Source organism: Taudactylus pleione, unplaced genomic scaffold (genome assembly GCF_031769625.1).
Source record: "Taudactylus pleione unplaced genomic scaffold, aTauple2 ptg000659l, whole genome shotgun sequence".
NCBI classification, from domain to species: domain Eukaryota; kingdom Metazoa; phylum Chordata; class Amphibia; order Anura; family Myobatrachidae; genus Taudactylus; species Taudactylus pleione.
In genome coordinates, this window is record NW_028285061.1 from 1,926,731 (window position 1) to 1,940,243 (window position 13,513).

Genomic DNA, 13,513 nt, shown 5'->3' on the forward strand with positions numbered 1-13,513 from the left:
AAACTGAAAAATCCTAACTACAAAACTACATTGTGGAATCATTATAGATCTATAAAGCTATAATGTTTTTGGTAAAGGGACATATTTCTAAGCAATTAGATAAGATGAGCGGGTGCCAGCACCAACACAAGCATCCCAGGCACTAATAGAGAGAGAGAGAGATGTTTACACAGCTATGTACGTCACCGTGACACTGCGGCAGCTTCATGTCAGCATTCTTCTTATTTACATATTCAGTCCAGTGACTAGACCCAGAGGAAGAGAAGAAGTATAACAAGCAGAGTGACTTTGCCTCATTACAATTACTTGTCAGAAAGAGGGAGTAGACAACGGTTGAGAAACTTTTGCTGATGTATTTTGTCCCATTCAGGCCCCTGTAGCTAAGCAGCAGCCGCACGCATGCGCGGAGCTCCGTCCCAGGCAGTGTCATGGAGAGCTGCATCAGGCTGAGCCCTGCGCTCAGGTGTACGGGCCGGGCTCTCAGTACCTCAGCGGCGGGGAGGCGGCAGCGTGCGCTGGCGGCGGAGGTGGCAGGTGAGGGCTCAGGCCGCCTGTGGGCCTGTGCTGTGGGCCGTGGCCGGAGCGCCTGCTGCTGCTGGCAGTTTGGAGGTCACTGGCTGCTGTGCTGTGACCCACGTGTGACTCCTGTCTCTGTGCCTCACTGTCACCCACTACCTGTACTGTGATCTGCACTGCTAGGCGTGCACTAGCTGGGACTTGTAGCCCCACAGGGAATAAGTCACTCATTGCATGTGATAGGTCTGTGATACAATGGACAGAATAGGCTCACACGCTGGTGGTAAATATATCACTGTCTAACCCTGTTTTATGGCAGTGTGTGTCCAGGAAGGGACTTTCAATGAGTATGTGTGTGTGTGTATATATATGTGTATATATATATATATATATATATATATATATATTATACACACACACACACACACACACACACTTGAGATTAGAAGTCTAGCCCTAAAGGTGAGCTAGGTTGCATGTAGCTGAGAATAAGTGTCACAGGGCCTGATTCATTATGGATTGCAACTGCATCAGCGTACGCAGTTGGCCGATTGTTGCGTACTGTGCATGTATAGCAGTGTGCGACTGCGATCATGCAGAGCTCGGTAAACCATCGTAGAGTGGTTGTCAGCTTTAGGGGGTGGTGACGGGGAGTGGTCAGAGAAATGCAGACCTGCCTGTCCGTTTGAACGCCGTTGCTTGGCCGTGCATAAATTAACCACTGACAGCTTAAGCAGCTTAAGTACTCACTGCGTGTGACGAGGTTAGCGATTTCTGAGTAAGGTCCGACCTGTTGTAATTGTGCGTGAGGGGGCGATGTAACTCGGTGTTCCAGATGTATACGCAGGACTGCAAGGTATTATGGATGTGAGATAGCAGTAGTCTCTATGCTGGCTGTGCGACGGCATTGCGGTAACATTCATTAGCATATTATCGCAGCAGTACTTCGTGCGTAATTGCAGCTGCAATTCCAATAGCGATCCATAGTGAATCTGGCCCACAATAACTTGTAACCTGCTACTTACTAATGTTTTTTTGTAATTGAGAAACCATATGTAAAAACCAACACAGAATAATCCATGGTATGGTGCAAGTTTAAACTGATATAGGTCTCTAAAAACAACATGTTGTTAGAGTTTTTAATAATAATCACCTTTAGTAATAAATCCAGTATACAGAACAAGAGACCTGGTACATGCAATACATAAACACAATTGATACAGAGACCTGTACCTAACATACAAAAAAGAGATGTACAGTACTATGTATTTTTCTTTAATGGCTGAAAACTTCATCCAGTGTACAGTACGGAATAAGAGAAGTTCATTTGAGCAGTTTCCCACTAAATAGTTCTATCAGATGCCATTTTAAACATACAAACCCCCTTTGTTTATGTTTTGTGTGTAGGAGTCATGATCTAAATGCACTAATTATTGGGCAGCCAATGTAGCAATTCAATTGTTTTTTGGGGCCATTATCACGCTTGCTGCACCCAGTTAGACTGGGTTTAGCTGAGTAAAACTGCTAAATCTGTCTAAAGTCCTGGTTAGGGTTCCAAACCACAGACTTTTTGCACATTTCTGCCCTCCACCTCAGGAGGCTGTGAGCAGAAATCCTAGCGCTGGCGGTTATCGCACCCAAATGAGGCAATAATAAAATTGCTCCGTCGGGCGCACATCGCTGACAGGTGAATTCCCCTCCAAATGGTTGTTTAGGCGCATGAGATAAATGTGAATAAAGGGTACAGTAGGAGCTTTTAGGGAGGTATTCCCTGGTTTGCATGTTTCTTAAAACTTTTTTCTCAAAGCAAAAGGACGTAAGGTGCATACACACGTAAAGATTTTCTGTCCAACCATCCAACTAGTTGATTGGTTGGAATGAAAATCTGGTAAGGAATGAAAGCAAATGACAATCAGCAATTTGCTCCCAAACCCACGAAAAATGGACAGAAACTGTTGTTTGAACAAATTGTTTAGATCAAACATTTAACAAACTTGTCTGACGACCATTTTCATCTGTCTTCTGGCATTTAGGAGCAAATTGCTGATCATCATTTACTCCCATACGTTACCAGATTTTCATTCCAACCATTCAACTAGTTGGATGGTTGGACAGAAAATCTTTACGTGTGTACCCAGCCTTAGGGGGGGAGGAGATGTATCAAACCTTTTGATAAAGGAGAATTTGCCCATAGCATTTTAAGGCTGTGCTAGATAAATGACAGAATCGGGCAACTTCCCTGCTTTCTCTTTCAAAGGTTTGTTACTTTTCACATGTCCCTTGCAGGTAGAGGACATCAGGTATTGTCCTGTAGATGTAATGGATTGCCTTTTACACCTCCCAGATACACTAAATGTGTGAATGCTATATGATATGCACTACTAAAGTAAACTGAAATGTACAGTAGTAACACGTAATAAAATCTTGATGCCTGTTCACTTCTTATGTACGTTAATAAATAAATTAGTTTTGTTTAAGCAGTATTTTAGTAGACTATTGGAAAAGCTGAAACTAATGAAGGGATGGTTTTGTTTTAAATTGGGAGCAGATTTAAAGGCCCCCATACATCTGCAACGGTTTGTAGCGATCCTGTAACCCAGCCTAGCAGAATCTCTGAAATCCAGCATGTTGGGTTTCACAGATATGCCGATCACGATAAAAAAATGATCGTGATTGGCAGACCGGTGAAACTTAACATGTAGAATTTCACAGATCCTGCGACGGATCGCGCAATATCGATGGCAGGCGTTTTCAAGCTGGATGATCTGCGTTTCTGATCCCATCACTACCTCGCGATGATCCGTCGCAGATGTATGGGGACCTTAACTCTTTCCCTGCGCTAAAAATGTCTGTACTTACCGAAAGTTACAAGTTGATCCATAATTTATCAATGCAGAGTATTCCATACGCTGAGTAAGTGTGCATACGACTATTGTATTCATTTCTGGAACTAGTTATAAAAATTCAAAATTAGATGAAAAATACAGAGTTCCACCACAAAAAAGCACTGCTCTTTCCTGTGTTTTCACTGGGGTATTCCCCTGAACCCAATTGGGGGAGTTCTCTTAATTATGTGCCAGTGTGTAATTAGTGTAGAAATATATTGCACACTTTCATATTTTATGGTTCATAAATTAGTTTACTATTCAAGACATATTTTTAAAACAAGGATGGTCATAGACATGATCCCAATGTGATGGTTTCTTACCTCAGTGGGCGGAATTCAATTGATTACGCGGTCCGGATCTCCCGTCTAAAGTGACAGGAGATCGCGGGCCACTATTCAATTGCTGCCATTCTTCTCGCTGATCGCGCCCATAGAGGTCAGGTTTAGCCGCGTAAAGCAGCTAAACCCGACCTAAGTGCTGGGCGCGATCGCGAAAAGTGATGTTTGGGCGCCCAAACATGTCACTTTTCGAAAAATTTCAGCTCTCATCCCCCTGGGGCTGCGAGCTGAAATGTAGCGCTTGGCAGCTGATCGCGCCCGACAGGAGCAAGAATAGAATAGCTCCGTCGGGCGCGATAGGGGCTGGAATGAATTGAATTCCGCCCCGAGTCTTGCTTAAAGTTTTCCCATACAACTTATTTTATTCATTAAATGTCTGCACTTGAACAAATGGAAAAAAAATCCACCCAGACATTTATGTAAATGAAAGATCACTGTCCCCATGTTTTTGCCAGCATTATTCCACAGTGCTTGGCCGTATGCTTCCATGATGTACCAAAAATATACATTAATGAGCCCAATATAACATGCCCCTGTCGCTTATGGCCCCTACACAATATCTAACGATTTGGCCGATTCCTTAAAAATGTGTAGTGTGTATGCACTACATTGTGTAGTGTGCGCTCCCGTGGGGTCGTCTGTCTCATCGCCTGATCTTATGTGCAGTATGTAAGATCAGGCGATGCGACTGACGATCCCACGCAGCTCTGGGAGCGCTGGGCACGTTCCCAACATGACAAGCAACGGTTCTGTATAATGTAAGGATTTAGCATGTCTTCTAAGGCAATATTCATTTTAAAGTCAAATATATTTCTTCAATAAAATGAAAAATCATGATGTAACACGTGAGTGTAGTAATTTGTTCCCATATATCTTCATTTCATCCTACCTTCATTACTGATAATTTGTATCAAACACTACAGATATGAACTATTTTAACAGTCTGATATGAGCGTTAATGATTTCATGTCTCTTTGCAGCATTCACAGATCAAGAGCAAACCACACGGAAAAATTTCGAAGATGTCCAAAAAGAACGACAAATTCAGGCCAGGCATTCAGTTTTGATAGGTTGCCCACCTAAAATTAGCGAAAGTAAATTTTTGAGATTTTTGTCACACCATGGAAAAGTATCTAATCACTTTTTTTTCAACAGCAATGTAAGTATGGTCACAGCATGTATAATGCAGATTTACATCTACCGTTCATACCATAAAGTCACACAATAATGTCCATTTAGAAATAAAGTAAAGCAGGCCTGGCCAACCTGTGGCTCTACAACTGTTGTAAAACTATAAGTCCCAGCATGCTTTACCAGCCAATCGGTGGGAGGGTATGCTGGGACTTGTAGTTTCACAATCACTGGAGAGCCACAGGTTGGCCAGGCCTGAAGTAAAGGAATAACTATGGGATGAGAGGACCCTTCCTAGGCATGTATGTGACTTGTACACAAGCCCATACCCACCGTTACGTCAGTGTATTTGAATATGCTTTTACTGTGCGGTGGGCAAGCTGGTATAATATACAGATCCTTTACACAGTATAGTGTAATGTTGTATCATCATATATGATGTTGTCACATGTCAGTGTGCATCACCAAACACATAATAAAAATTTATGTGGCTTGCTTTTTTTGTCATGGCCGTTGCTGACTCCTAAATGGATAGACGATGCAATCTATGCTTAGAATAATAAAAGAAACAACCATGACAAAAAAAAGCAAGGAATCGGTATGAATGACCGCCGGATGTCCCGAATCCGTCAGCAGTGGAAATCCCGACAGGGGATTTAGGTAAGTATAACTAACCCTACCACCCCCACCGTAACCACCTCAACCCAGTGCCTAACCCTAAGTCAAGCCCCGCCGCCCGGCTTATCTTCGATCGGTATGCCGGGTGTTGGGCTCCTGGCGCAGGTATAATGACAGGTGTCGAGATTTTGACACATATCATCAGTACCCTGCCGGGATTTGACAGTCGGGAAGCCAATACATTGTAGATGCCCCACCTGACATCTATATATTGCAATGTAAAAATAAAGCTGTCAAGCATTTGTGCGCTACATGCAAAACCAGCCAGTATTTACCCTGCATGCAAAAATATTGTATGTATTTTCACCCCTTGCATTGCAACATGGTTTGTCCAGGTGCACAATTACTTGCTCTATTTTACTCTATTCCCAAGTCTAAATCAGGTCCAAAATACATTAAGGTGCTATCATTTAAGACTCTCCTGCTTCAGTTTCATATGTAAATTAAGGTTTTGAATACCATTTGGTGTTTGACAAAAGTTGTTTATTTACATTTTTTTATTCATACATTATATTGATTCTGACTAACCTTACATTAAAAAGAATGGGCATTTGTTATTTTAAATAAATCATCAGTGTTTAAACAATTATGTTCCTATATGTATTTTCTTTATTAAAACATGGTACTGTTCCTTGTTACATTTGTGTTACTTTGCTTATTTGTGGAAGATAAAATGATACACATTACAGTAGTATGTATTCTTTTTCCTAAAACTTTGTCTTCTCTTCTAGAGCACTAATGCAGTCGTGGAGTTTGAGGATTCACAAAGTATAGATTCACTCCTAGCGGCCACTAAAATCCCTACTGATGAAGATGCATGTGTAGTACCATTTAAATCAAGATTTATCAAAATCTATCAAAAGACTAAAGATTTGGATTCACACTTGGTCAAGTTTTGCCCGCAGTCTTCCATCGCCCTGAGCGATTTGATAGAGAAGTTATGCACAGTGGAAAATGTAAGTCCAGAATTTAATGCTCTATTTGTTATTGTAATCTACTATACGTTTAATTTGGTCTGTAAAAGGCATTTTAAACTATACTCGTACTAGCTGGAGTGATTTAAAATGCACAAATATACACATGAAAGTTTCATTTTACTATTTTCATTGTACTCCTAACTTCCTGAGCACCATATGTTCTAAATGATGCCCATACCAATGTAGTTATTCCCAACGTTGCATTTGTACGTGATGTAGTCGGCATCCCGGCGTGCAGGATGCCGACAGTCTAAATACAGACGCTGAAATCACGCCAGGTCAAGATCCTGGCACCAGTATCACGACCGCCGGCATCCCGAAGGTAAGTATCGGGGTGTTAGGGGGAGGTTAGGGTTAGGCATCGGGGAGGGAGTGTTAGGGTACAGGGAGGGGGAGGTTAGGGTTAGGCACCGGGGAGGGTTAGGGTTCCACTTACCTTCATTCTTTATGGGTGTCGGGATTCTGACTGTTTGTTTGCCAGCAGCCGGTATTCTGACCAGCGGTATCTCCTGACAGCCGGGATTTCATACCCAACTCCGTTTGTACACATTAGAAATGGTGCTTTCCAGACTAACCTTGGTGCACTTCACTTTACTGAATAATATATTCATTTCTATTTCAGCATTTTTACTTAGAACTGATATTGTGCAATTGGTAAAAATTAGGGCCTAAATATTTACAACATTTGAAACGTTACAATAAAACGTCACTCATTAGAGTCTTGTAAAACGGGAGAAATTACAATTGACCATAATTATCAAATTCTCAAACAAATGAGCTTTTTTTTTTTTTTTTTTGTTATCAACTATCTCTCTCGCCACTAAGAGATTTTCAGTCGCACAGCGGAATTTTAGTTTGATCTACAGTATATTTTGAGCATTTTCCTTAAAAAAAAAAACATAAACCAAACACTTTCAGCAACACAATTGTTATTCACACTGTTGGGCTGATAGAGTTGCATGTAATACCACTGGCTTGCGTATCTTGCAATTGTTAGCAGAATGCGCATGTGTTGGGGCCTGCATATGCAGCATAGAACATTTATTGGGCATGTGCCATCTCAGCTGAGTCCTCACTTGTGTCTGAGGGGGTATTACTGGGCCTGTAGGATAAGTCTTCTGTGATTGTATGATGGCATTGTTAGCAGAAATACGAGTGTGCAGAGATCCATCCAACGTCAGACAGATCCCATTATAGGGCTGGGTAAATCTGTGCTGATGAGAATTACTTTCATGGATTGATGTGGGCGGTGCAGGTGCTTATTAGCGGCTGACTGAATAATGTACAAAATCTGCATACATGAAATGGCAACTCTGCATAAGGTACAGGGTGATCTTTTGGAAATAATTATTTCATCATTTAATTTTAGTATGGTTGTATCATGTCATTCAAATCATTGCAATTGCAATCATTGCACCTCGAAGTATACCCATCCATTACTCACAGTAGAAGGAGCAACCTTTTTATTCTTCAAATTGCATCCTTTCAGCTCAATGGAAAGTAACTGCATTTATATATGATGACAAAAGGTCCTCATTACGGTGCAGGAAAAAGCTATACTACTCAAATGGTGGGGGCTATGGTCACCCATCTATCTACGAGCAGGTGCTGGAGCTTTGTCCCCTCCCCTTCCCCAAAAGAATGTCCCAACTGCAGGAACAGTAGAAGATGATTGCAATCTCCTATTATGTAAGTTTGTATGTCTTTTGGAAAGTTCAGCCTGTAACAGTGTCTACCTGAATATTGTCTTGTTAATCAGATAGCGGATCAAGCGCATATTCTCCTAGAAGAACTCCAATTGACAGAGGAAAGCATCAGACTCCGCTACTTGGTCAGCACATTAATAAGTGACATTGCCACTGCTTACTTCCCTGAAGCCACTGTCTCCCTTTATGGCTCAAGCGTCAATTCCTTTGGAAAAATGGGCTGCGACTTGGACCTCTTTTTAGATTTGGAAAGTTTAAAAAGCCCTAGAACTGGGAAGGTAAGGCGACTCATGATCTCTGGCTTGTGGTGTGTAAAACGACAAATGGAAAAATGCAAGTGATGTATGTACAGAGGATGATTAAGCCAGCTTGTCACTGCACCGTACAATTCAAAAGGATACCAACTCAGTTGCAGTGTTTGCAGTGACAGTGGTTGCTACTGTACACAACTTATAAATAGAGATTGTAAGCCTGGTGTACTTATTGCTGTTACTAGTGATTGCTGCCAAAGATGTTTGTGTGTGTATTATAATAATAAATTGTCTCTTTCAGCTCTCCATTTGTGTCAGTGTAGTTTAAGGCTCAAATTACAGTGCATCCGGAAAGTATTCACAACGCTTCACTTTCTCCACATTTTCTTATGTTACAGCCTTATTCCAAAATGGAATAAATTAATTTTTTGCCTTCAAAATTCTACACACAATACCCCATAATGACAACATGTAAAAAGTGGTGTTTGAGATTTTTGCAAATTTAATAAAAAAAAAAAAAAACCAACTAAGAAATCACATGTACATAAGTATTCACAGCCTTTGCCATGAAGCTCAAAATTTAGCTCAGGTGCATCCTGTTTCCACTGATCATCCATGAGATGTTCTTACAGCTTAATTGGAGTCCACCTGTGGTAAATTCAGTTGATTGGACACCTGTGTGTGTATATATAAGGTCCCACGCTTGACACTGCATATCAGAGCACACACCAAGCATGAAGTCCAAGGAATTGTCTGTAGATCTCCGAGACAGGATTGTCTCAAGGCACAAATCTGGGGAAGGGTACAGAATAATATCTGCTGCTTTGAAGGTCCCAATGAGCACCGTGGCCTCCATCATCCATAAATGATGGAAGTTCGGAACCACAGGACTCTTCCTAGAGTTGGCCGACTGTCTAAATTGAGCGATCGGGGGAGAAGGGCCCTAGTCGGGGAGGTGACCAAGAACCCGATGGTCTAACCTCTCTAAACTGTTGTTTTTAAGTCGGCACCGTATATCTGGGTCGCTTATCTTCTGGTAGTCTAAAGGAGCATACACACTAGACGATATGCTCCCTGAGCGATAGTCTAGTGTGTCCCTGGCAGGGTGTGCTCAATGTCATTCAATGTCACCCGCTGAACGATATCATTAACTATATCGTTCAGCACCCGGCTCTCTCCCCCATTCCCCAACATGCTGCAACCTGACGATATCGTCAGGTTGGCCTGCATGTTTGCCCGATGAACAACAATGAGGAACGACCCGCGGGAACGCACATCATTGTTATCGTTCATCGTTTTGGTGTAAAAAATGGACGATATAGTGAACGATAACTATCGTTCAGTCGTCCACTTTATCGCCCAGTGTGTACGCACCTTAAGAAATCTACCTCCTGTAATTTTTTGTATAATAGATTCAAGTCTGCTTCCAAATAGCAATGATCTTTCATAGAGTAATGTCGCCAACCAATTCTTGGAGTATGCATCTGCTGACCAAGAGCACAGTCATAACACTCTACTTGTAACTACACCAGCAGCTACAGCTTTCTCTCTAATTATTATTTTTAAATTCTCTCTTCTAAATCTGTGTGCACAGATAAACTTCATAATTTTAAAGCCCAGGAAACTGAGGCCATTGCAATACCAGATTTTAATGATTTAAGAGCGATTTCTCCTTCATCCACTAGGGGACACTGGAGGCTTCAAGACAGTGGGGTATAGACGGTGCTAAGTGGAGATGGCACTTTAAATTAGGGGTGAGCGGGTTCGGTTTTACTCGGTTCTTATCGCCACTTTACCGCAAATTCGGCTTGATTTTATTCGCTATCCAAAACACGTGTTCGACGATAGCCAATAAAAAGATCCGAGTAAAACCGAACCCGCTCACCCCTACTTTAAATCTTTTGAAGTGTGACTAGCTCCTCCCCCTCTATACCCCCCTACAAGTCCCAGTCTTAGCTTGTGCCCGAGTTGAGCTGGTTGTGTATACCAGGTTCTCCTTTTGGGTTTTAAGTGTTTCTCATAGCGCTGAAGCTGAGGACAGACGGGCAGCATCTGCCACTGCCTGTCTGCTCCGTGGGAGACTGCCGACAGGGACCCGCTCGCAACTGCTTGCAGTTCGCCTGGGGTCCATGACTACTGTCTCTGGGTGTACTGCATGGCGTGCACGCAGCGCACACTGAGTCCCCCGCTAGTCACAACTGCAGTCAAGCAGTCCGTGAGTATGCCCTACCTATCTCAATTAGCGAGGTGGCCAGGTTAAACAGCAGGCGGTTATTTATTATAGCAGCAGTGACTCAGATTAACTGAGTCACTCAGCAGATGGTACAGGCTGTGTGGGCTCTTCCATTTCACAGCGCCCTTATGCATTTGAAAGAGCGCGATAGCGGACGGGGCAGAGCCTAGCTCTGGAGTCCTGCCCCTTCCTCCCTGAGGCCCCAGCGCTTCTCAGAAGTGTGCTGGCGGCCGTTATATGGAGGAACAACATCTGCTGCACAACAACATCGCTGCTACAGGAAACTGATAGCCTACCTGAACTGTAAGTCAAACAGTGGGGTTTTAGGCTGGTCAGAAGGGCATTTAAGGCAGGTCAGTAACTGCTTATTTATCAGTGGTTATTTCCTTCTATGCATGGTGTTTTCTGGCACTGCTAGGAGCGCTGTTAGGGCAAGTGTGGCTCTCTCCTGACTCTTATCTGTTTCCTCTTCTTTTGACCTTTTTCACTACACTTTCATGTTGTTTGTGTGGGGTCTGTATGTAGCTTGACTGGCAAATCTAAGGTGTCTCAAAAGCTATTTACCTGCAAAAAGTGTGCAGATAAGTTTACACAGGGACAGTCATCTAACTCCCGATTGTGTGACAATTGCAATTCTGCCCAACAATCTGCAGGGATGTCATAACCACCACCTTGGATGGTGCAGGTTACATCCATTATGTCATCTCTCTCTGCTGAGCTGGAGGCTTCTCGAAAAGAGGTTTCCAGATCAGCGGCTCTAGAAGAACCAGCATAGGCGAGGTCCTTTGCAAAATCCATGGAGGGGATTTCAAAAGCTATGACTCTTTCCCATACCACTACGGGATCCTCTCTTCAGATCTCAAAAAAGAGACTATTACCCTCAGTCCTCCAATCGGATGACTCAGAGGAAGAGTATATACTAGAAATAGAAGAGGATGAATATGCTCCAAATTCACCCCTAAGAACTCCAAAAGGAGTCTGAGCCGGTATCCGAGGGGATAGAGGCTTTAATTTCTGCAATCCGACAAGTATTGCAGATACAAGAGGAGGACTCAGGTCCTGCTCAACAGTCTTTCTTTCTAAAGAAACAAAGACAGACTATTGCTTTTCCGGTCTCGAAAGAGCTAGATTCTCTTCCAACATCCGCTTGGGAACATTCGGATAAAAAATTTCACATGTCCTGGCGGTTACTATCTTTTTATCCTTTTCCGGCAGGTAACAGAAAATCTTGTGAGACTCCCCCCTACAGTAGATCCATCAGTATCACGGCTGTCTAAGAAGACTACGCTTCCAGTTCCTGGAGCCACATCTTTGAAAGACACATCTGACAGGAGATTGGAAAACACTCTCAAGTCCATTTACACAGCTGCAGGGGTGACTCTGCGTCCTGCGATTGTAAGCTGCTGGACTAACAAAGCTATTGAGCTTTGGGCAAAACAATTGGCTGACGGAATGAGAGACCAGCTGCCGGTGGAAGACCTTATTCCGTTGGCAGAACACATTGGTGAAACTGCAGCTTACCTTGGAGAAGCGTCCAAAGATGTTTGCAATATCGCCTCCAGAACTTCAGCTCTGGCGATTTCAGCACGAAGAGCACTGTGGTTTAAACGTTGGCAAGCGGACACAGAATCAGAGAGCTGTGGAAGCACTTCCATTCACAGGAAGTGTATTTGTTGCGGAACTAGATAAGTGGATTTACCTCCTGTAGCCTAAGAAATCCACTTATCTTCCTTCTGCGGCTCCTACCCCTAGAAGATCTTACTCTGAACCCTCGTTTCGGTCCTTTCATGCCCCGGGTCATTCACGTAGGTGCTTCAGAGGAGGATCATAACCTTCCTGTGGTACAAGAGGTCGGGGTAGAGCTGCAGCAACAACCACCTCTGCTCAACAGGTGCTTAAGTCCATTACCAAGCTCATTGCATGACGTGCTTCCCTCTCACCTGTGGACCCCAGAGTGAGAAAGGGACTTCAGAGAAACATGGACGGAAACTTGTATGGACGCTTGGGTCCGGGATCTCCTCATTCGTGGATACAAGCTCGACTTTCAGTTTCAACCTCCACCTCCGTTTTTTTTACCACAGGTTTTCCAGTTTCCAACGACAGGAGTGTCGTTCTCCAAGAAGCAATAGACCGGCTTCTATCCACGAGAGTGGTGGTCAGAGTTCCCAGACATCAAACCGGAAAGGGTTTTTACTCTAGTCTCCTCGTGTTCCCGAAGCTGGACAGCTCGGTTAGACCTATCCTGAACTTGAAGGATCTCAATCCATACCTAAAGGATTTTCAAGATGGAGTCCCTTCAGTCGTTGATTGCGGGATTGGAGGAAGGCGAATACATGGTACCTCTAGATATCAAGGGCGCCTACCTTCACATCCCTATCTGGCCCCCTCACCAGGCGTTTCTGAGATTCTCAGTTCGGAATTCACATTTCCAGTTTCAGGCCTTACTCTTTGGCTTATCAGTCCCTAGGGTATTCACAAAGGGCATGGCTGTGATGAAGAGTCTCATTTGTATACAGGGGATCACTATTATCACTTACAATTCCAGGGACCAATTACTGCAGAACATCACAGTGACGCACAACCTTCTTATTCGTCATGGATGGATCCTGAATTTCCCCAAGTCTCCTCTGCAACCGACGCAGGGGTTACAGTTTCTGGAAATGATCATGGACACATTGTCTCAGCGTGTGTTCCTCCCTCAGGAAAAGGTAACTTCCCTTCAGGAGATGGTGTGGAAGATCCATAAACATCATCAGGTTTCGGTGCATGTTTGCATCCGACTCTTAGGGAAGATG

The 13,513-nt window shown here is 43.3% G+C and overlaps 1 protein-coding gene across 1 annotated transcript in view; it reads left to right on the forward strand.

The window, feature by feature from the left end:
• Positions 1–304: 304 nt before the first annotated feature.
• Positions 305–13,513, forward strand: part of MTPAP (mitochondrial poly(A) polymerase) — a 33,168-nt gene continuing 19,959 nt past the window's right edge. Inside the window, exons 1-4 of the mRNA XM_088455536.1 lie at positions 305–534; positions 4,723–4,901; positions 6,283–6,507; positions 8,288–8,512. Of these exons, the coding sequence (XP_088311662.1) occupies positions 429–534; positions 4,723–4,901; positions 6,283–6,507; positions 8,288–8,512 (735 nt within the window). The 5' untranslated portion in view covers positions 305–428. The remainder of the gene's footprint in view (positions 535–4,722; positions 4,902–6,282; positions 6,508–8,287; positions 8,513–13,513) is intronic.